Source organism: Chelonia mydas, chromosome 23, assembly GCF_015237465.2.
Source record: "Chelonia mydas isolate rCheMyd1 chromosome 23, rCheMyd1.pri.v2, whole genome shotgun sequence".
Lineage (NCBI taxonomy): Eukaryota > Metazoa > Chordata > Testudines > Cheloniidae > Chelonia > Chelonia mydas.
In genome coordinates this window covers 1,471,872-1,493,495 of record NC_051263.2, presented here as the reverse complement: position 1 = coordinate 1,493,495, position 21,624 = coordinate 1,471,872, and the positions used below count along the sequence as shown (strand labels likewise).

Sequence of the window (21,624 nt, the reverse complement as noted above, 5' to 3'; positions counted from 1 at the left end):
CAATCAAAACCATGTCATGGCTTCTAAAATGACCAATCAGAAGGTGGTGCTCTGTCTTTATCCCGCCCCCTAGGGCAATTCGCATTCGGATTGGGTGTTCAGCTCGGCAGTTCCCGCCTTCCTCACAAGAGTCGGCCAGTGGCTGAGAGCAGCTGTCAGTAATCGCCGTTATCACATTTGATTGGTGGCCTTTGTCACGCGACCCGGAGGGGGGGCAGAGAGGCGGGTAGCGGTGCCTGGTATCCGATCACGTGACCAGACTCACCCAGCCGCGGCCGGCGGCCGCCATTTTAGGAGGGGCAGGAGCGGCTCGCGAAGCGGGCGGGGCCCTGCGACCGCCCCAGAGGCGCCCCTGGCACCATGACCTCCGACCCCGCCAGGCCACGCGCCACGACCCCGCGGTGACCCCCGACCCCCCGCGACCTGACCCCTGACCTCTCACCCATGCCCCAGTGACCTTGGTTCTAGTCTGCGCCCTTTGACCCCCTGCTGCCCCCCCCCCGAGCCAGGGTGGGAATGGCCCACAGGGGGGGGCTGCCCCCTCCCCCTCCCGCCCCCCAGCAGGGCCCTGCCCCTCCCCCTCCTCCTCCCCCGCCGCCCCCCCCCAGGCCGCCGCCCCCCCACGGGGCCAAGTTCCTCCAGGCGGCCCCGGCGCCGCGCAGCGGGGACGAGCTCCGGGAGCTGCTGAGCCGCCGGAAACCCAGGTCGGGCCCGCGCCGGCGCCGGGAGAACCCAGGGGGCGCCAGGGGGCGCTGTGGGGCAGGGAGCGGGGCGGGGGGCTCAGCGGGGGGCGCTCTCCCCCGGCAGGCGGGGCTGGCCCCGTGGGGCCCTAGGGGGCGCTGTGGGGCGGGGGGCTCAGCAGGGGGCGCTGTCCCCGGGCAGGCAGGGCTGGCCCTGTGGGGCGCTAGGGGGCGCTGTGGGGCAGGGAGCGGGGCGGGGGGCTCAGCAGGGGGCGCTGTCCCCGGGCAGGCAGGGCTGGCCCCATGGGGCACTAGGGGGCGCTGTGGGGCAGGGAGCGGGGCGGGGGGCTGAGCAGGGGGCGCTGTCCCCGGGCAGGCAGGGCTGGCCCCGTGGGGCGCTAGGGGGCGCTGTGGGGCAGGGAGCGGGGCGGGGGGCTCAGCAGGGGGCGCTCTCCCCCGGCGGGCAGGGCTGGCCCTGTGGGGCGCTAGGGGGCGCTGTGGGGCAGGGAGCGGGGCGGGGGGCTCAGCAGGGGGCGCTCTCCCCGGGCAGGCAGGGCTGGCCCTGTGGGGCGCTAGGGGGCGCTGTGGGGCAGGGAGCGGGGTGGGGGGCTCAGCAGGGGGCGCTGTCCCCGGGCAGGCAGGGCTGGCCCCATGGGGCACTAGGGGGCGCTGTGGGGCAGGGAGCGGGGCGGGGGGCTCAGCAGGGGGCGCTGTCCCCGGGCAGGCAGGGCTGGCCCCGTGGGGCGCTAGGGGGCGCTGTGGGGCAGGGAGCAGGGCAGGGGGGCTGAGCAGGGGGCGCTCTCCCCCGGCGGGCAGGGCTGGCCCCGTGGGGCGCTAGGGGGCGCTGTGGGGCAGGGAGCGGGGCGGGGGGCTCAGCAGGGGGCGCTCTCCCCCGGCGGGCAGGGCTGGCCCTGTGGGGCGCTAGGGGGCGCTGTGGGGCAGGGAGCGGGGCGGGGGGCTCAGCAGGGGGCGCTCTCCCCGGGCAGGCAGGGCTGGCCCCGTGGGGCGCTAGGGGGCGCTGTGGGGCAGGGAGCGGGGTGGGGGGCTCAGCAGGGGGCGCTGTCCCCGGGCAGGCAGGGCTGGCCCCATGGGGCACTAGGGGGCGTTGTGGGGCAGGGAGCGGGGTGGGGGGCTCGGCAGGGGGCGCTGTCCCCAGGCAGGCGGGGCTGGCCCCATGGGGCACTAGGGGGCGTTGTGGGGCAGGGAGCGGGGCGGGGGGGCTGAGCAGGGGGCGCTGTCCCCAGGCAGGCGGGGCTGGCCCCATGGGGCGCTAGGAGGCGCTGTGGGGCAGGGAGCGGGACGGGGGATTTGGCCCTGTGGGGTGGGGAGCAGGGCAGGGGGGCTGAGCAGGGGGCGCTGTCCCCGGGCAGGCAGTGCTGGCCCCGTGGGGTGCTAGGGGGCGCTGTGGGGCGGGGGCTCAGCAGGGGGCGCTCTCCCCTCACAGTCAGCCCCGACCCTAACCCCCAGGGTGGCAGCCCAGGTCTCTGTGGTGCTGGAGGTGCCCGTAATTCAAATGAGACGTAACACCTAGGCTCTGCTCTTCGCCCCGAAGTCCAGGTGCGGTGAACCCCGGTGTCCTGGCCCGGCCCCAGCTGAGCTGAGTTCCTTTTGCCTCCCTAAATTCCCTCTGCAGCGCCCGCTGGGTCCAGGACCTTGGGCCACTTCCTGTCCCTCAGTGGGGCCTTGCCACCTGGCCATCAGACAGCAGCCGCATCCCAGCCCAGAGGTAGCCGCAGTCCCAGCAGCAGCTGAAGTCCGTTCCCCAAAGCGCTCTGGGAGGAGACGAGATCGTCTCATTAATTATGCAGAGAAGAACGTGCTGGCGAGCGGGCGCTGGACGGCGAAGGGCCAGTGAGTGTTTCTTTGGTTCTGTCTTCCAGCTTCAGCGGGTGTTTCAAGTGGCTCGTCTACAACAGGGCGGTGCCTTCCTTAATCCAAGAGGGGCCCCAGTGAGTATTGCGAGCGCTATCTCTCTGGCAGCTGAGTGTGATGGGGAGGGGGTGGCTCTACCCGGGGGCTGGACCCACCCAGGGGCCTGGGGCAGGGGTCTCAGTCCCATGGATCTACAGCTTCCCCTGCTTGGTCCCTCCCAAGGAGTTGCCAAGAGCTCTTTTGTCCATGTGCATTGGAGGGAGCATAGGGGCGGCCAGCCTGGCGCTGAGCAGGGAGCCAGCGGCTGTATTACGGTCGCGCCTGGGAAGCCCAGCCGTGGACCCGGCCCCCATCGTGCTTGGTGCTGTATAAACCTCCCAAAAGACAGTCCCCGCCCCAGAGACCTGCAATCTAGGTCTAAGAGACAAGCCAGCCAGTGGAGACGGACAGGGAGCACCGGGAACAAGGAGGCCGTACCACTCGGCATGGTGGGCAGGGATCTCCTCCCACCAGCAGCCTAACCGCTGTGAAGTCTGTTGGAGGCGTCCCGGCAAAGGAGCGTTTCCCGGCGGGTGCAGGAGGCCGAGGAGGGAGCCGGGCGGATGTTTACGGGGAGCTCCGCCCGAGCGGCGGGTGAGAGCGCAAAGGGCCTGGGGAGCGTTACTCGCCACGTCGGAGGGAAAAGGATGGTGAGGAGGTAGCACAAGGTCGGACGAGTTGGTCTAAACCTAACGTCCGACTCAGGATCTGCCTTTAAAACCCCCACGCCTGGCCTTTGCCATCTTAAACAGGTGCCCCCAGGCTGCTCCCCCGAACCCCAGCCTGGGGGTGAGCCGCACCTCAGTGAGCCGTACCCCACTCCCCTGGAGGAGCGAAGGCCTCGCTGGAGCTAGCGTCTGTGGCCAGACGGCCCGTTCGCTCCTGTCGCCTGATCTCCTGGGTGGCCCAGGCCCTTCAGTCTCAGCTGGTTACCGATGTGCTGAGCCCGGAGAGTTGAGTTAGAGCAAAACATTTCAGTCCTCAGGGGCTAAGCTCCAGTGAGCCCAGGCAGGAACAGGAGCCACCGAGGTGCCACGGCTGCCCCAGGCCGCTGTGAGGGCAGGGAATCGACTCAGTGAGACGTGCCCAGATGAGCCCAGGCGGTGGCACGCGCCCCAGGCTGCAAGGGGAGGCGAAAACCGTAGGGAGGCTGGGAACGCCGAGGGGGAAGAGGCCAAAGGACACAGGAACCCAGGGAAGCGTTCCAAGGCTCGCGGAGAAATACCCGTCTCTGAACCCGGCACCCTGGCAGGGGGACTGGCCGAGCTCAGCCCGTGGGACCCAGGCTCCCTGCATTGTCTCTTGTCTCTGCCCCTGTAGGTGCGGGCTGGTGGCGCTGTGGATGGCAGGCTCCCTCCTCAGTCTGTCCCAGGACGTCTCCCTGGAGAGGATCGTGCAGGTGGCATTGGAGAGAGGCTACACTGCCCAAGGAGAAATGTTCTCAGGTCGGTGACTGGTTGCGGTGGGGGTTAAAAACTCCCTCCCTGCACTAGGCCATAGGAGCTGGGCTGGGTGCTGGTGGGACCCTCCAAAGGCCAGTCTGGGTTGTGACTGCGTGAGGAAGTGCCCAGAGGCGGTACATAGTGCAGGGCATGAGGGCCTTGCTCCTGCCTTGCCGGAGTTCAGTCTCTGGCCCCTAGAGCGTTGCTGGGGACTGGACGCCTTCCTGGAAGGGCTCGATGCAGGGGGAGCTGGGTGATGTGGAACAGCCCGTGCTGCACGGGAGGTCAGACTAGATGGTCTCATTGTCCCTTCCAGCCTTATTCGCTGAACCCTGGTCTCTGCACAGCCTCAGCTCCCACCTCTGTCCCCCCAGCGGGATGAGTTTTCTTGAAAACTTGCAAGCTCCTTGATTTAGGGAAAGAACCCCACAGCCGGGCTGTTAATTTCCCACGAGGAGCGAGCACTTGGAGGTTTCTGTCCAAGGCACGAGGATCCTCTGGGAGCCGGGGCAGGCAGCGGGAGCCTCGCTAATGCCGGCCCTGAGTGGTCCGAGATCATGAGCATGTACTGAGCAGCTGGGCTGGGGATTCACTTTTGGAGCCTTTCAGGCTCATACTTCCCAGCTCTTCTCCACAGCCAGCAGGGAAAGCTGAGGACTTTGTGGAATCCCGGGACTCCGGGAGCTGGGGTTTGTGAGGAAAAGCAGCGGCTATCGTCCGGCTGCTGATAAAATCCTGAGTGCAGGCCACAGTGAGCCCGGCCTGTATAAATGCCGTGGGGCCGGCGCTGTGTGTTCTCGCCGATCCATCGAGTCTCAGGCTGGCAGAGACCATTGAGAGCAGCTGGTTCGACTGCCTGTAGAACAGGGGCCACGGGCCTTCCCTGAATTGGCTCCTGTGTGAACAGGAGCTTCCTGAAAAACAGCCCATCTTGATTTAAACCGCCCCCCTGATGGAGAGCCCGCCACGGCCCGCGGGAAATTGTTCCAATAGTTCATTCCCCTCCCCGTTACAGATCTGTGCCCATTTCCTGTCGGAATTTGTCTAGCTTCGCCTTCCAGCCACTGGGTCATGTTAGACCTTTGCTAGGTTGCAGAGCCCTTGGTTGTCCCCCTGTCGGGTCGCGTGCCCCCGGCAGTGTGGTTCCCCCGCGTACCATCGGAGCGCTGCTCGGGGGGGGGCAGGAAGCCAGGGGCACGCTCCGAGCGCAGGCTGCGCTGCCGGGGGTGGGCCTCGGGGCAGCTCTAATCCCGTCTCTGCCCATCCCAGCGGCTGACATGGCCCAGCTGGCCGAGGAGGTGTTCCAGTGCCGGGCCGAGCTGCTTTCGGGAGGTCTGGAGGGAGAGAACCGGGGCAGGATCCTTCGCCATCTGACCGCTGGCTGCCCCCTGCTACTGCCGTATCCTTCGCATGCTCAGCGACCCCTTGAGGTGTCCCGTCCGTGCTGGGCTCCGCACTGCAGCCTCTACGCATGGGCAGGGCTGGCGCAGTTCTGATACCCCTGTAGAGCAGGTCTGGTGGTGTCATTTTAGAGGCAGATGCGGCCACTTCTGGGGTGGGATGTGGCCACCAACTCTCGCGTCTCCTCTTCCCGGCTGCAGCGGGGGCGGGGGATGAATGTGGGGCAGGTGCCTTCTCCCTCCCAGTGGTTAAATGCCCCCCCACACCTACCTCCCCCATGCCCCGCCCTTTCGAGGCAGCCATTGGGGTGGTGTCTAGAGCCCGCAGGTTCAGTCAGCAGCAGATTTAAAGCTCCAGCCCCTCTCTGGTTGGAGGGGTTTAGCCACCCCATGTGTGCCCAGTCAGTGCCTGCTGGGGAGGGCACTTCTCCAGGGGCAGGAGCCGGGTGCCCAGAGCTGGGGCAGCCTGCTTGCCCCACGTGCCCCTTCCTCGCCAGCCGGCCTGCCACAGCCCCCTTGGCAAACCTTAATGGGCACCCCAGCTACGACGAGGACTCCAACCACGAGCCCTGCAGGAGACGCGGCTACAAAGCCCACTGGGCCGTCGTCTCAGGTATGTCCCGGCTGCACGGGCGGGGGCGGCTTCTGGGGCTGCGGCGAACGGGGCTCGGACCCGTCCTGCTCAGGCCCTTTGCCCTGTTCCCGGGCAGCTCCCGGGGTGGGGAGTGAGCTTATCCCTGCGGCCGCAGCGCCCCGCCCCGGTCCACCCCCAAACTTCCCCCATGGGAGGGCCTGGGGCTTCCAGCATCTGGAGCTGGGGCTGCCCAGCCGCCGTGGGGAAAAACAGGCTCCTAAGGCTGGGGCGTGGGGACAGCCCCGATCAGAGCCGGGCTTCCTGCGCCCACACCTGGGCACAGGGAGAAAGAAACCAGGAGGGTGAGTTGGCCTGGCTGCATTTCCAAGACTCGCCCCAAGGGGGCGGCAGCTGGCCAGACATGGGGCCAGCCTGCAGAGCTGTGCCAACAGGGGCTGCCCCCGGCACTGGCCCAGTGATCCCAGGGGCGTGGCGAGGCTGCTCAGACAGGACCCTGCGGCTGCGATTCCCAGCACAGGACTGCCCTGGGGAGACTGGCTAGCTCCTCTCCCCCTGCAGGACTCCTGCTGGGCCTCCGGGACGGCGCCCTCGGCCCGGCCTGCCAGGAGGACGAGCAGATCCCCGGCCTCTTCCGCCCCGGCCCAGCCTGCCCCCCGCCCGCCCCGGAGGACGTGCTGGAGATCTACCTCCTCTCCAAGCAGGGCAAGAGCTGGCGCCCCCAGCTGTGGAATTACCGGCAGGCACACGAGAGCAACGCCCAGCTGATGGACTTCTGCCCCAAGCGGGCGGGCGACGGCAAGGTCTACGTGGTGCCCGCGGGCGGCGTCAGGGCGGGGCTCTGCGGCAAGACGGTGCTGCTGCACCCAAGGACCACACAGAGCACCCTGCCCCAGCCAGCCGGGCCACCCCCTGCTGCCGAGCGCTAGGAGCCACGGGAGCACCGGGCGGAGGAGACGGCACAGCCCCCGCCTGCTGCAAACTCCCTGCATCCCTTGGGCCCACCCATGCTACGAGGGACAGCAGGGCCTAGTGGGTGGAGCACTGATCTGGGACTCTGGCGCGCTTCCCCTCTCCGTGCCTCAGTTTCCCCTCTGCAAAATGGGGCTGATGTTCCTGCCCTCCTTTGCAGAGCGGTGCACGGGGAGGGGCAGGGCGTATAATAGTCAGACGCACCGAGGAGAGAGCCGCTGGGGTTAAAGTGCCGGGTGTGGCCCCGGCCCCTTTTCCCTATGCCGCAGGAAGCGCCGATGCCCGCCGGGCTGCGGCCATGGGGGAGGAGCAGCTATTTCAGGCCCTCTCCAGAGGAGCTGCTGCTCTTCCCCCAGTGAGCTTCTCAGAATGTCCCAGATTTCTGGTTTGGGGCCATGGCGCCAGGAAACGGCAGGTACTTGTGGCCGGCTCTGAAAATAACTTAACGCTTCCTGTCTGCCACCCACCACTGTTAGCTCTTGAGAGCAGGGACTGGCTCTCAGTCGGGGCTGGTGCAGCACCCGGCCCGACGGGGCCCCGATCTCGGCCGGGGTCTGGGCAGCGCCCGGCCCGACGGGGCCCTGATCTCGGCCGGGGTCTGGGCAGCGTCCGGCCTGATGGTCTCAGCTCTCTAGAGCTGCTGTCATACACCTAACTTGGGAACTCTGAACCACGCCCAGCAAACCTGCATTAAAGACAAAGTCTGTTTGGTTTCCACCACCGGCAGGTTCTGTTTATTGTGACAGGTTCCGGTCCCAGAGGCCTGGCCATTGTCCCTTGGCCCCAGCACCCCGTTCCCGTCTCCAGAGGGGTGGCAGAGCCCCACGCAGAGGCCTGGGCCAGGGACAACGCTCTGGGAGGGATCCTGAGGGGCCCTGGTTACTGGGCAGCACTCAAGGGACTGGAGCGAATGCCCGGCTGGCTACACGCTGCGTTCCTGAGCCCGAGCCAGCGGGGAGCAGGACGGTCCCATGAACCGCGCCGCCTGCCCCCATAAGCTCCAGGGTTCAGTGAATCCGTGCTCACAGCCAGAGCTGAACCCAGTGACGCTTCCCCACCACCGGCAGGGGCTGGAGGTCTGAGCAGCTCCCTGCAGAGCGGCCACGGCTCAGGCAGCTACTGGCCGTGCCCTTGGCACAGAAGCCAGAGACGGATCGTCTCTTCCAGTAGGGTCGGGCCTCGTGAAGCCCGGGCTCCCGAATCCACTCGTCGCTGGGGCCTTGGAAAACGCTCCCCAGACTGGCCAGGCTTGAAGCTGGTGCAGGTTGCGACTCCCTGGCCCCCTCCGTGTTTCAGGGGTTGGCTCTGCCCGTGAGATGCTCACGCAGATGTGCGGCGAGCACACAGGAAACGAGGCACCGAGGGAGCGGCAGAGCCAGAGGAAACCAGGTGCCTCACTCGGGCCCTTGTGCATCCGCCTCTGCAGATGTGCGAGCCGAGCCGGGAGCCTGGCGGAGAGCTGGCCCGCGGCTGGCCGTGCCAGCGCCCTGCACGAAGGGCAAGAGCCCGTGGCAAGCCCAAGGCTGGTCTAGGAGAACCACACAAAGCTGGCAGAGGAGGCAGCGTCCCAGCTGGTTCTCAAACGGCCGAGACCCCTGTAAAGCCGGACTGAGCTTTCCAGCCAGGCTCACCCCAGCACAGAGCCACACAACTCTCCAGCCTCCAGGAAAACCGCCCCGGGCTAGGCCAGACTCAGCCACAGGCCCCCTGAGCTCCCGGTGGGCGTGGCACAAGCTTGGCAGTAAGTCCGCGTTCTCAGTTCCCAGCCGGCCTGTTCCCAGGCCAGAGGGGCCAGCGCGAGGCTCCTTTGCACAGCCAAACGGACGGGCCGGTAAGAGCAAAGCGCCGGGGGTGGAAATGGCCAGCCAGTTCCGACCCTCCAGCAGGGCCACAAATGCTTCAGGGGAAGGGGTGAGAACCCCGCAGCCGCAGCTGGGGGGTCGTCTCAGAGCCCAGTCACTATGCTTCAACCCCCGAGTTGCCAAAAAGTCTTTTAAAGTGTCTTGAATTTAACACAACATTAATGGGCAGCTCCCTGCAGATCAGGTCCCGTGGAGCCGCCCAGTGGTGGGGCAGGGTCTGATACCAGCAGGGGCGGGAACCGGACCCAGCTGCGAAATTAAGCAGGGCTGCAGGAAAATGGGCCGTGAACAGGAGGGGCCCAGACGATCCGAGCCCCCTTTGGTTCGGTTCCGCTTCGGCCGGCGTCGCCCAGAGTGCAGGATCGCTGCCCCCGTGCCCGCCGAAACGCTGGTGTCTCCCGTCTCAGCCTCGGCCTTCCCAGGGTTCCCTGGGCCGCGGAACGAGCCGCTGAGCGGGAAAGGGCTCCGCTCCGAGACGGGACCAGGGCTCGGCCCTTCCCGCTGGCTGCTGTAAAACAGGTCCCATCGCGTCTGTGCGACGGGCCAGGCCCTGCGGGTGCCCTCCCCGGCGCGGGGCCGTCAGCCCATGGAAGCGGGCCCAGGCAGACGGGGCGCGACGGGCCCCAGCTCCGAGCGGGGCTGTAGCATATCTGGCTGTATAAATAAGAGGCAGGGAGGGCACCGCACGGCAGTGCCCGTCTATTGCACAGAGCCGGTGCTGGGTGTCCCCAGTGCGCCGGCCCAGGCCCTGCCGGCGCCCGGCTCAGTTCTGCACCATGGTGCTGAAGATGGCGATGAGATTGTCCAGCCCCCAGAGGTAGCCGTCCTCCCGGTTCCCCTCCACCCACGGCAGCCGGTGCGTCAGCGTCTGCCCCCCGGCCAGCGGCACCATCTTTCCGAAGTCGATCATCCAGACCTTGGCCAGCCCCGTCCGGTCATGGACGAAAAGCAGAGAGCTCCCCACCACCTGTCCGGGGGCAAACACAGAGCTCAGTGAGCAAGGGGACTGGGAGCCAGGACTCCTGGGTTCCTTCCCCGGCTCTAGAAGGGGAGTGGTTAGAGCAGAGCTGGGAACCGGGACTCCTGCGTTCTCTCCCTGGCTCTGGGAGAGGAGTGGGGGCTAGTGGGTTAGAGCGGGGGGGCTGGGAGCCAGGACTCCAGGGTTCTCTCCCTGGTTCTGGGAGAGGAGTGGGGTCTAGTGGTTAGAGCAGTGGGGCTGGGAGCCAGGACTCCTGGGTTCTCTTCCAGCTCTGGGAAGGGAGTGGGGGCTAGTGGGTTAGAGCAGTGGGGCTGGGAGCCAGGACTCCTTGGTTCTCTCCCTGGCTATGGGAGGGGAGCGGGGTCTCGTGGTTAGAGCCGGGGGGCTGGGAGCCAGGACTCCTGGGTTCTCTCCCTGGTTCTGGGAGAGGAGTGGGGTCTAATGGTTAGAGCAGTGGGGCTGGGAGCCAGGACTCCTGGGTTCTCTCCCAGCTCTGGGAGGGGAGTGGGGTCTAGTGGTTAGAGCAGGGGGGTCTGGGAGCCAGGACTCCTGGGTCCATTCATTGCTCTGGGAGCCACAGGAGGAGGCTGCTACAGAACCCAGCGCATCCAGGCGGGGCCAGAGGAGAGGCAAACAAGTGTCGCTTCCTATGGACCTGGGGTTGCCAGTGGGCAGGCGAACAGACCCTGCACCCTGGCGCGTGTGCCCAGACCCACAGGGCGAGGGCCACTGGCTGGGCCACCCGCTCGGCAGGGAGCGTCTCCCCCGCGGCCCCCCACCCAGCCAGAACCTACCTCGTGGGTCCTGAAGACCTCGGACTGCTCCAGCGCCGCCCGCAGCTCCTCCAAGCGGCCCAGGTAGGTGGCCTGGGGAGGAAGAGGGGGGTGGGCAGGTGAGGCCGAGGGCGCCAGGGGATCCACCCAGCTGCCCCGAGCGCCAGCCAGATGCAGCCAGTCTGGGCCCCAGCAGGGAGGGGAACGGGGCTGGCCCGATCGGCAAGGACTGGCACCGGCAATTCAACAGGGGGCGCCCTCCCCAGCAGGCAGGGCTGGCCCCAGGGGCGCACTAGGGGGCGCTGTGGGGCTCAGGGCTCAGCAGGGGGCGTGCTCCCCAGCAGGCAGGGATGGCCCCATGGGCGCACTAGGGGGCGCTGTGGGGCTGGGGGCTCAGCAGGGGGCGTGCTCCCCTGGCAGGCAGGGATGGCCCCAGGGTGGCGCTAGGGGGCACTGTGGGGCTGAGGGCTCAGCAGGGGGCGTGCTCCCCTGGCAGGCAGGGCTGGCCCCAGGGTGGCGCTAGGGGGTGCTGTGGGGCTGGGGGCTCAGCAGGGGGCGTGCTCCCCTGGCAGGCAGGGCTGGCCCTGGCGGGGGTTGTGGGGCAGGGAGCGGGGTGGGGTCTCCCCAGGCAATCAGAGCTGGCCCTAGGGGGCGCTGTGCTGCCGCCCGCAGTTGAAACAAAAGCCACGCAGATCTCAGCCAGCCGCTGTGTCGTGCCCCAGAGGTGGCTGCATTCTGGCAGCGAAAAGCCCAAGCTCTGGGCCATGCGGCACCCACGGGGAGCCCAGCCCCTCACCAGGATGGTTCTGTCGCCGTCCACAAAGTCGCCCAGCGCCTGCACCACCTGCTCGGGCAGCCGCGTCTTCTTGAAGTTGGTGCTGCAGGTGCCGTCGGCTTTCTGGGGACACAGGGACCCGTCAGCCCGGGGCCTGGGAGGCTGCGCGGGACACACCTGCCCACTCAGACCCACTCCCCACAGAGCCAGCCCTGCCCCAGCCAGACGTGATCTCCCCTCCCCGGAGCCACACGCCCCTGCTCCAGCTTCCCCTCCCAGAGGCAGACATGACCCCCCTTCCCCGCTGCAGCCAGGCCTGCTCCCCCCCAGCCAGATGTGGCCCCCTCCAGCCAGGCCTGCTCCGCCCCAGCCAGATGTGCCCCCCCCGCCAGGCCCGCTCCGCTCCAGCCAGATGTGCCCCCCCCCGCCAGGCCCGCTCTGCCCCAGCCAGATGTGCCCCCCCAGCCAGGCCTGCTCCGTCCCAGCCAGATGTGCCCCCACCCAACCAGGCCTGCTCCGCCCCAGCCGGATGTGACCCCCCAGCCAGATGTGGCCCCCAGCCAGGTCTGCCCCGCCCCAGCCAGGCCTGCCCCGCCCCAGCCAGATGTGCCCCTCCCCAGCCAGGCCCGCTCCACCCCAGCCAGATGTGACCCCCCCGCCAGATGTGACCCCCCCGCCAGGCCTGCTCCGCCCCAGCCAGATGTGGCCCCCCCGCCAGGCCTGCTCCGCCCCGGCCCGTGGCCCCACCTTGATGCCCTCGATGCGGAAGCCCAGCGTGGCGGTGGAGCTGAGCGACTCCCTCCACTGCATGTAACGGGGCTTGAGCACGGCGCGCTGGGCGTGCTCCTCGGGCGTGGGCGCCCCCGGCTCCACCGCCACCATCTTCTCGTACATGTCGCGGCGCAGCCGGGGCCGCTGCCGGGCCTGCTCCAACTCCTCCTCCAGGTACGTCCTGCGGGGGGCAGAGCAGGGATCAGCTGGGGGCGCTCACCCCATGGCCTCGGCCGGCCCGGGGCTACTGGGGTCTGGCACTCCCAGCGCAGGGCTCCTGGGTTCCACCCCGGCGGTGGGGGCTGGTGGTGAGAGCCAGGGGCTGGGAGCCAGGACTCCTGGGTTCCATCCCTGGCTCTGGGAGGGGAGTGGGGGCTGGTGGTTAGAGTGGAGGGGGCTGGGAGCCAGGACTCCTGGGTTCCACCCCTGGCTCTGGGAGGGGAGTGGGGGCTGGTGGTTAGAGTGGAGAGGGCTGGGAGCCAGGACTCCTGGGTTCTCTCCCTGCTGCCCCTCGCTGAGCCGGCTTGCCTGTGCCCCCTCTGGGCTCTCACCTGACCCCCATCTTGCAGTCCATGAGGGAGGGCGTCTCGAAGCCGGCCAGCAGATCCTCCATCTGGTTGTAGCACTCGCCGTCCCGCTGCACCAGCCCGAAGTAGGCGGGCACGTGGGGGCGCAGCGAGTCCCGCATGAGGCGCTCCAGGCTTTGCTGCTCACACGGGCAGAACTTCTTCAGGATCCGCCCGTAGTCGCCGGCTTTGAAATTCCCTGCCGGGGAGGGAGGGGACGGCTGGTGTCAGGGGAGCCCAGACACGCCCGGCCCGTGCCCGCTGGGCACAGGGCGCTGCCTTCGCCCTGCCACCCTCGGGGCTGGCTGCACCCCCCAGCAGAGCCACGGCCCCTCCCCGCATGGCCCTGTTCCCGCGGCTCCTCTCACCCGCATGGCCGGCCAGCTGCACCCAGGGGTAGCGCTTCTTGAAGGACACGACGAAAGGCGACCAGTGGACCATGCTCTTGAGTTTCTTCCACGGCTTGTTCTAGAGAGAAAGGCAGGGAGGGAGTCAGTGCCCGGGCGCCCGCGGCAGGGGACCCGGCGGTGCCCCCCCCACTGTAGGAGGGTCCCCGCTAGCGGACCCAACTGAGATCGCCCCCCTGCCCCCCCGTGCCAGGTGCTGCACAGACCGCGCGTGATCAAGGCCCCCAACGTGTGACCGGCGCTTTCCAGCCATTCGGCCGAGATCAGGGCCCCGTCAGGCCGGGCGCTGCCCAGCCCCGAGGGACAGACAGTCCCTGCCCCGCACAGCACATGGGAAGGATTGTTCTCCCCATGTTACAGACGGGGAAACTGAGGCCTGACTTGTCCAAGGTCCCCCAGAGTGTCAGCGGCAGATTTGGGAAGAGAACGAAAAGGGAGTGACTCCTCTCCCAACCCCTGCTCTAACCACTAGACTCCCCTCCCAGAGCCAGGACAGGACCCAGGAGTCCAGGCTCCCAGCTGCCCGGCTCTAACCACCAGCCCCCACTCCCCTCCCAGAGCTGGGAGAGAACCCAGGAGTCCTGGCTCCCAGCCCCCACACCACATGCCCTACAAGGGGGGGCCAATCTGACTCCATCTATGCAGCTGGTTCGGAAGCTCGCCTGGGCCCTCGGCGCCTCCCCCAGACACACACGCGCCCTCCCCCACCCCGGGGCAGCTCCCCTCCCACCTGCGGCACTGCCCCATCCCGCATCGGCCCGGTGCAGCTGGTGTCGGCTCCCTGCTCACCGCCGGGTGCCCGGAGCCGGTGGCGGGCGGGGCTGGGGGCCGCCGAGGACAGCAGCTGCATGCGGGCGCTGCCCCACGCCGAGACGCTGGCATGTCACCTCCGCCTGGCACGGAGCAGAGTCCCCGTTCCCGCCCCCCGCCTGGACTTTCACCCAGGGCACAGGTCGCGCCCGCGTTAATTACACGGGGGGGGAGAATCCCTATCACCTGCTGGCACCAGCTCGTTATGGGGCTGCTGGGAATGGCTCCCGGGCTGTCCCCTCTGATCAGGGACAGGAGTCGGGAGGGCCAGGCCAAGGCCACCCCCCCCACCCCTATGGCCCCCGCAGAGGGGGCTCAGTCACCGGCAGCTCCGGGTCCCTCTGAGGGACAAGCCCATGCAGGCCTCGTGTCTGGGAGCCAGAACTCCTGGGTTCTATCCCTGGATCTGGGAGGGGAGTGGGGGCTAGTGGTTAGGGGGGGCTGGGAGCCCGGACTCCTGGGTTCTGTCCCCAGCTCTGGGAGGGGAGTGGGGGCTAGTGGTTGGGGGGGGCTGGGAGCCCGGACTCCTGGGTTCGGTCCCCAGCTCTGGGAGGGGAGTGGGGGCTAGTGGTTAGGGGGAGCTGGGAGCCAGGACTCCTGGGTTCGGTCCCCAGCTCTGGGAGGGGAGTGGAGGCTAGTGGTTAGGGAGAGCTGGGAGCCAGGACTCCTGGGTTCTAGGGGTTTCAAGAACACAACACAGCCACGAGCCTCAGCCATTGTCAACAAACCAGCTCCCGGCTGCACCAGTTTCACCCTTTCAGCAGAAACTCCCCCCGCTCAGCGTTTCACCCAGAGAACTTCCCCCCCCGCTCCAGCCCTGGCCTGACACACATTTTCCATCACAAGCGCCTCGCGGTTTCTTGCTGACTCTGCGCGAGGAGGCTGTGAGCGACGAGCAGAAACCTGCTGGCGTGATCAGGGCTGAGCCACAACAGAGCCGGGGGGGGGGGGGGGGGAGCCAAAGATTTGTAACAGGTCGGCCTGGCTGCAGCCCATGGGGGAGCCTGGGCCAGCGGCGAGAGCATGGGACTGGAGTCAGGACTCCTGGCTCTGCCACTGATGTATGGGGCGGTCCTGGGCAACTCCCTGCATCTCCCCCAGCAGTGACCTGAGGAGAACAACCTGCCCTTTGTTGCTCTGGGTGGGTGCGACGGGACCCTGATCTCAGTGGGGGTCTGGGCGCCGCCCAGCCCGACGGGGCCCTGATCTCGGCCAGGGTCTGGGCAGCGCCCGGCACGACGGGGCCCTGATCTCGGCCGGGGTCTGGGCAGCGCCCGGCACGACGGGGCCCTGATCTCGGCCGGGGTCTGGGCAGCGCCTGGCACGACAGGGCCTGATCTCAGTGGAGATCTGGGCGGTGCCCAGCCCGACGGGGCCTGATCTTGGCCAGGGTCTGGGCAGCGCCCTGCACGACAGGGCCCTGATCTCGGCAGGGGTCTGGGCAGCGCCCCGCACGACAGGGCCCTGATCTCGGCTGGGGTCTGGGCAGCGCCCCGCACGACAGGGCCCCATCTTGTACAGGACATTGAGGTTCTCCCTTCCCCTCACTCCCGCGCTCACAGCTCCACGGCTGGGTCTCACTTACCCAGGAAAGCAGTTTTTAGAGGATCCCCCTCTCGGGAAGCTGGTTTTCGCTGGATCTCAAATCCCCATCCCGAGCTGCCCCATCCGGTAACTCTACAACCCCAGCCGCAGCAGCGTCTACCTGCCCCGTCCCGCCCCGCGTCTGGGTGGCGTCGGGGGGCAGGGCAGGGAGTCAGAGATTTGTCATGGGAAAGCGGAGGCTGGGGCAGGTCACGGTTTCCATCCCGACAGGTTTGTCAGCTCTGCACATGACTGCCGGGGGCCGGGGCGGGGAGGTGCGATCAACACTCAGCATCTCGGCCCATTTCCTGTTCCCCTTCCAAAACCCCGTAAAGCCCCCCGCCCCACAGGGAGCATCGGCCAGGTGCTGGGGGGGTGGGGGGGGACACTGAGGCACAGAGCAGGGCCAACCTTCCACAAGCAGCCGTAGGCTGAACTCGTGGCCCAGGGAGGCCGGCCTTGTGGAAGCCCCGGGCTGGAACCCAGGAGATCTGGGTCTGCCCTGTCGTCCTGCATGACTTTGGGCAAGTCACTGCCGCCCTATGACTCAGTTTCCCCATCTGCTAATTAGCAAGCTGCAAACAACACCCTGGCACCAGCATCAGCCTGCCTCAGAGCGACGGCGCAAGGGTGGATGCCGGGACGTCTGCGAGGCTCCGAGGGGCGGCCGAGGCCCCCGAAGGGTGTGGGAACAGAACCCGGGAGTCCGGCTCTGAACCGCTAGGCCCCAGGCTCCTTCCCCAATCACACCCGACCTGAGACGCCCGTTTCCAGGCAGTTCCGAGAGCCCCTTTCAGGCACGGAAAACCGCGGCTCACACCCGACAGCCAGGGCCCTGGGGGCTCGGCACACAGGCCATGGGGCAGCCCTCCAGGGGTACGCGCCTGGCCGGGGCAGTGGCCACACTTAGGGGCAGTGGGGGGGTATTTATCCCACACTGGCAGAGCACAGAGGGCTAGAGGGGCCAACCCCATCTGCTCCCAGCTCCCCCGTGGCCCAGCGACCCCCACCCCCCGCACTGCAGCGCCCACCATCCCAAGGGAAACGAGAGGGTTTAACCAGCCAGCGGCTGGGGGGCGGATTTGCCATGAACTGCAGGTGCATTTGCACCACGAAGGGCCTGTGGGCTCCCGCCACCCTCACCCCAAAGGCTGGGAGTCGGGCCGGGTGCTGGGCAGGGCTCGGGGGCCCTGGCTCGTGGTGACCAGTTGGCAGCTTTCAGCTCACACGTCCCCCCGGGGGCTGCAAGCGAGCCGGGGCCAGAGACCACACACGGGCAAAGGGCACCACAGGGTAACAGCGCTCGAGAACTTCTGCTCATCCCAGGACCCAGGACACCTGGGATCTCTCCCAAGCTTGGGGAGTGGGGTCTAGTGGTTAGAGCAGGGGGGCTGGGAGTCAGGACTCCTGGGTTCTATCCCAGCTCTGGGAGGGGAGTGGGGTCTTGTGATTAGAGCATGGGGGGCTGGGAGCCAGGACACCTGGGTTCACTCCCCAGCTTGGGGAGTGAGGTCTAGTGGTTAGAGCAGGAGGGCTGGGAGCCAGGACTCCTGGGTTCTCTCCCAGCTCTGGGAGGGGATTGGGGGTCTAGTGGTTAGAGCAGGGGGGCTCTCCTGGCTCTGCACTGAATACCTGGCGCGATCCCTCTCTCTGCCTCTGTGGGGCAGAGCCCCCCCAGCTCGCTGGGGAGGGGCAATGGGGCAGTCATTGCTGGGGGGGTCCCCGGCCGTGCTGTGGAGCCGTCGGGCAGGGGGCAGAGCTGAGCCGCCATGGGCACCCGCAAACAGCCCCCCCCCGCCTGGGCCCTGGGCAGGTAGCCAATGTGGGGGGGCTCTGGAGTCCCCCCTGCCCCATGGCTAGACAAAGCCCAGCGCCCGGGACAAGTCACCATGACAACATGCCGGGGAACCATTGTCCTCTGGATAAAAGGGCCAGACGGCTGGGTTCTCCCCCCCCCACTGGGAGGGGAGAGTGGGGCTGGGAGCCCGGACGCCTGGGTTCTATCCCTACCAGGGGGAGGGGCGGCGGGAGTTAGTGGTTCGAGCAGGGAGCCCGGACGCCTGGGTTCTGTGACTGCCGGGCGAGGACAGACTGTCTTGCTTGGGGGGTGTCCCTGGAGCGAGGTTTGTTCTGGGTCCCCGGGCTGGCGGTTGAGGTGCCCAGTAACCTCTCCGCGTCCCGGAGCCCCCGGGAGCTGGGTCAGCCCCCCTCATGCCCACCTGGGGAAGCTGAGGCACGGAACCCCACGGGATCCCCCTTCCTGCCCCCGGCAGCTGGGGACTGACACCCCGAGGGCCAAGCCCTGGACCCACCTCGTGTAACCCCACATCCTGCTATTCGGGGCTTTGTCTTATACAGATACCTCTTCCCCCCTCCCGAAAAAAAACCCCAAAGTGTCCCGCTTTGTCACCCCTGCCCCGGGCGCCCCGCGGGTACTTACCCGATAGGGGCTCCTGTCCCGCTGCTTCATGGCCCCGCCAGCCCCACGGCTCCACGCTTCCCCTTTGCGCCAGCTCCGTCTTTCTGATGCTGCCTGAGCCCTCCCCGCTGGCTGGCATCCAAACCTCGGCGGGGGGGCGGGGGGGTGACGATGCCAGGGGGTTGCCAAGCAACCAGGCCAGCTGGCAAAGAATTTTCCATGACAGCAGCAGGAGACAGGCCCTGGCGCAGGCAGGAGGCAGCCCCCCGGGGTGCTAAGCCCACCCCATTGGGGAGTGGGGGGGAGGAGCTAGTGGGGAAGGGGCAGGGCTGGGATACGGGACACCGGGGTTTAAGTCCTGGCTCGGCCCCGGACCAGCTGTGTGACCTCGGGCCAGTTCCTGCGGCCAGACTCAGTTTCCCCATCTAATGTCTGGTCAGAGTGGGGGCCCTTCGGGACAGGGACTGTCTGGCTGTGTCCGTTGTGGGGTGGGGAGGCTGATCTCCACTGGGGCCTGTGCAGCGCCCAGCCCCACGGGGACCGACCTCCCAGAGCTCTGTTTAAATGCCCCAGTGTGGGGGCAGGGTTCATTGCCCCCGTCCACCCCGTGGGGATTTTTGCTGCAGTGTATTTTTAAAGCCCACACGTGGGTGCCAGCGGCTGTGGGTTCCTGTTGGAGTATGGGGGGGGGGGCTGGTTACTTCACCTGTCGTGCCCCCCCGCACCCCAGTGAGCTCCCCTCTGCCCCGGGGCAAACAGCAGACCCGGCCAACACAGGGCGTTTCCCCCGTTCCCGGGCCCAAAGGGCAGGGTTCCTCCGCGCCCAGGCTCTGGGGAAGGGAGAGCAGGTGCCCGCAGCCTCTCCCCGACAGGCACACGCTGTCCTGCATCCGCCCGGGAGACAAGAACACAAACATGGCCTGGCTGTCCCCAGACCAAGGCCAGCGCGGGAAATACCAGCGAGACAGACTGTCCTCCTCGGGAGGTGTGAGACAGCCGGCTGCAAGCCAGGAGTCCTGCTCCCAGCCCCCTGCTCTCACCACTGGACCCCACTCCCCTCCCAGTGCCTGGAACGGAACCCAGGAGTCCTGCTCCCGGCCCCCTGCTCTCACCACTGGACCCCACTCCCCTCCCAGTGCCTGGAACGGAACCCAGGAGTCCTGCTCCGAGCCCCCTGCTCTCACCACTGGACCCCGCTCCCCTCCCAGTGCCCGGAACGGAACCCAGGAGTCCTGCTCCCAGCCCCCTGCTCTCACCACTGGACCCCACTCCCCTCCCAGTGCCCGGAACGGAACCCAGGAGTCCTGCTCCCAGGCCCCTGCTCTCACCACTGGACCCCACTCCCCTCCCAGTGCCTGGAACGGAACCCAGGAGTCCTGCTCCCAGCCCCCTGCTCTCACCACTGGACCCCACTCCCCTCCCAGTGCCTGGAACGGAACCCAGGAGTCCTGCTCCCGGCCCCCTGCTCTCACCACTGGACCCCACTCCCCTCCCAGTGCCTGGAACGGAACCCAGGAGTCCTGCTCCCAGCCCCCTGCTCTCACCACTGGACCCCACTCCCCTCCCAGTGCCTGGAACGGAACCCAGGAGTCCTGCTCCCAGCCCCCTGCTCTCACCACTGGACCCCACTCCCCTCCCAGTGCCCGGAACGGAACCCAGGAGTCCTGCTCCCAGCCCCCTGCTCTCACCACTGGACCCCACTCCCCTCCCAGTGCCTGGAACGGAACCCAGGAGTCCTGCTCCCAGCCCCCTGCTCTCACCACTGAACCCCACTCCCCTCCCAGTGCCTGGAACGGAACCCAGGAGTCCTGCTCCCAGCCCCCTGCTCTCACCACTGGACCCCACTCCCCTCCCAGTGCCTGGAACGGAACCCAGGAGTCCTGCTCCCAGCCCCCTGCTCTCACCACTGGACCCCACTCCCCTCCCAGTGCCTGGAACGGAACCCAGGAGTCCTGCTCCCAGCCCCCTGCTCTCACCACTGGACCCCACTCCCCTCCCAGTGCCTGGAACGGAACCCAGGAGTCCTGGCTCCCAGCCCCCTGCTCTCACCACTGGACCCCACTCCCCTCCCAGTGCCTGGAACGGAACCCAGGAGTCCTGCTCCCAGCCCCCTGCTCTCACCACTGGACCCCGCTCCCCTCCCAGTGCCTGGAACGGAACCCAGGAGTCCTGCTCCCAGCCCCCTGCTCTCGCCACTGGACCCCACTCCCCTCCCAGTGCCTGGAACGGAACCCAGGAGTCCTGCTCCTGGCCCCCTGCTCTCACCACTGGACCCCACTCCCCTCCCAGTGCCTGGAATGGAACCCAGGAGTCCTGCTCCTGGCCCCCTGCTCTCACCACTGGACCCCCACCCCGCCCTGCCCCGAGCTGGGAGCGGAACCCAGGAGTCCTGACAGCCAGTTCTCTGCACTCACCATGAGACACCTCCCCTGCTGAGCGGAGAAGAGACCCCAGGCGTCCGGATGCCGGAGGCAGTGCTCTAACCACTCGACTGCACCCTCCAGCCCCGCCGGCGACGGGACCCGTCCTGGGGGCTCCTGCGATCTCCCGGCCAAGCTGCCCGAGGGGGATGTCCCGGTTTACCCGGCCGGGCGGAGGGGGCTCAGCGCAGCATTGCATGAAGGATTTTTCCTTTCCACTGCTGCAAGCGACCCTCCCGGGATTCCTGTAACTGACACACACGGGGGTGGGGTGGGGGGGTGAGTGGGGGAATCCCCTCTTTTTCCAGCGGGAGGGGGGGATTTTGCCTGCGCTGTGTGTCAGTTTCACCGCTGCCCTCGCTGTTTTGTGTGGGTCTCTCAGGCAGCAACGGGGCGGGGGGGAGAAACCCCCTTTGAAAAAGGAAGCTGGAGGTGTAAAAGCACCAGACGTGGCGGGGGGAGTGAAATGTGGAAGTTCACATGGGCTCGATTTCCAGCTGCCGGCGTCCCGCTTCGCTCTCGGCAGATCTTGGAACGCGGGGGAAAGGAATCCTTGCGAGGGGGGCGCCGGGTCTGTGGCCCTGCTCCATGGCTGGGGCGGTCCCAGGGCTTAGCATGGTACAGCTGAGAGCAGAATCCTGACCCACAGTCTCCTGCTCTAATCATGACCCCGCGGTCCTTCCCAGAGCTGGGAGAGAACCCAGGAGTCCTGGCTCCCAGACCCCCCCAGCTCTAACCACTACACCGCCCCATCTAACCTCTTTTCAAAACCAGCTGGGAAGTCGTTTTAACGGCACAGAGCCGAGTTCAGTTCTCCTGGCTCCTGCCAGATTCCAAGAGAAGCCCCGGCTTCCTTCCCCTAGGCCCAGATCCTGCCCTCAGATCCCTTCAGGCTAAACTCAGGGCCTCAAGTCACCGGCTCCCTTAACCTGACCCAGGGAGCGAATTAGACAGTTATTGCCTGTAACCCAAATACACTGACTCCCCAGCCCTGCAAACCCCCCTGGCGGGAAATAGCCCCTTGCTACCTTTTCAATTTCTATGACTTGTTGACTTCTGTCTGTTTTCACCTCTCATCTCATCTGACGCTGAGGGAACCAGCCCTGGTTTTAGTACAGTGCCTAGCGCCATGCGGCCCTGGGCCGTGGCCAAACATAAATAATCCCCCCATTTCTCTGTGACGTTGCACTCCGTATGATTTTATGAAAATATGCTGAGGAGTGTGAATATGACGTAACTGGAATATGCTTCATGCAAAAGG

General features: G+C 67.4%; 2 protein-coding genes across 8 annotated transcripts; one reads left to right on the top strand and one right to left on the bottom strand.

The window, feature by feature from the left end:
- Window positions 1-213: 213 nt before the first annotated feature.
- Window positions 214-7,717, top strand: C23H19orf54 (chromosome 23 C19orf54 homolog). Of its 4 annotated transcripts, none has more exons than XM_037884415.2 (6): window positions 214-704; window positions 2,561-2,629; window positions 3,912-4,036; window positions 5,303-5,432; window positions 5,976-6,046; window positions 6,587-7,717. In XM_037884415.2, exons 1-6 carry the CDS (start codon window positions 517-519, stop codon window positions 6,952-6,954), a joined length of 951 nt encoding a protein of 316 aa, XP_037740343.2. In that variant the 5' UTR covers window positions 214-516; the 3' UTR covers window positions 6,955-7,717. The 4 variants fall into 4 exon arrangements, with proteins under 4 accessions (XP_037740343.2, XP_037740342.1, XP_043390535.1 ...); XM_037884414.2 differs by lacking the exon at window positions 2,561-2,629 and adding an exon at window positions 2,314-2,531 and having other exon boundaries at window positions 655-704; XM_043534600.1 differs by having other exon boundaries at window positions 656-704; window positions 2,314-2,629.
- Window positions 7,704-18,415, bottom strand: ITPKC (inositol-trisphosphate 3-kinase C). 4 transcript variants are annotated; one of them, XM_037884410.2, is made up of 7 exons: window positions 17,965-18,415; window positions 13,092-13,191; window positions 12,709-12,922; window positions 12,134-12,338; window positions 11,408-11,509; window positions 10,633-10,704; window positions 7,704-9,826 (listed from the first exon to the last, which is right to left on the bottom strand). In XM_037884410.2, exons 1-7 carry the CDS (start codon window positions 17,992-17,994, stop codon window positions 9,623-9,625), a joined length of 927 nt encoding a protein of 308 aa, XP_037740338.1. In that variant the 5' UTR covers window positions 17,995-18,415; the 3' UTR covers window positions 7,704-9,622. The 4 variants fall into 4 exon arrangements, with proteins under 4 accessions (XP_037740338.1, XP_043390534.1, XP_043390532.1 ...); XM_043534599.1 differs by lacking the exon at window positions 17,965-18,415 and adding an exon at window positions 15,526-16,503; XM_043534597.1 differs by lacking the exon at window positions 17,965-18,415 and adding an exon at window positions 13,861-14,365.
- Window positions 18,416-21,624: the final 3,209 nt, after the last annotated feature.

Bases quoted from the DNA above. Each gene is read 5' to 3' on its own strand.
- C23H19orf54 (XM_037884415.2), top strand. From the start codon at position 517: ATGGCCCACAGGGGGGGGCTGCCCCCTCCCCCTCCCGCCCCCCAGCAG. The intron at 4,037-5,302 runs GTCGGTGACTGG...TGCCCATCCCAG, and splicing joins CCAAGGAGAAATGTTCTCAG to CGGCTGACATGGCCCAGCTG. The intron at 5,433-5,975 runs GTATCCTTCGCA...TGGGCACCCCAG, and splicing joins GGCTGCCCCCTGCTACTGCC to CTACGACGAGGACTCCAACC.
- ITPKC (XM_043534597.1), bottom strand. From the start codon at position 13,980: ATGCAGCTGCTGTCCTCGGCGGCCCCCAGCCCCGCCCGCCACCGGCTC. The intron at 12,923-13,091 runs GTGAGAGGAGCC...CCTCCCCGGCAG, and splicing joins GCAGCTGGCCGGCCATGCGG to GGAATTTCAAAGCCGGCGAC. The intron at 11,510-12,133 runs GTGGGGCCACGG...CTGTGTCCCCAG, and splicing joins TCCGCATCGAGGGCATCAAG to AAAGCCGACGGCACCTGCAG.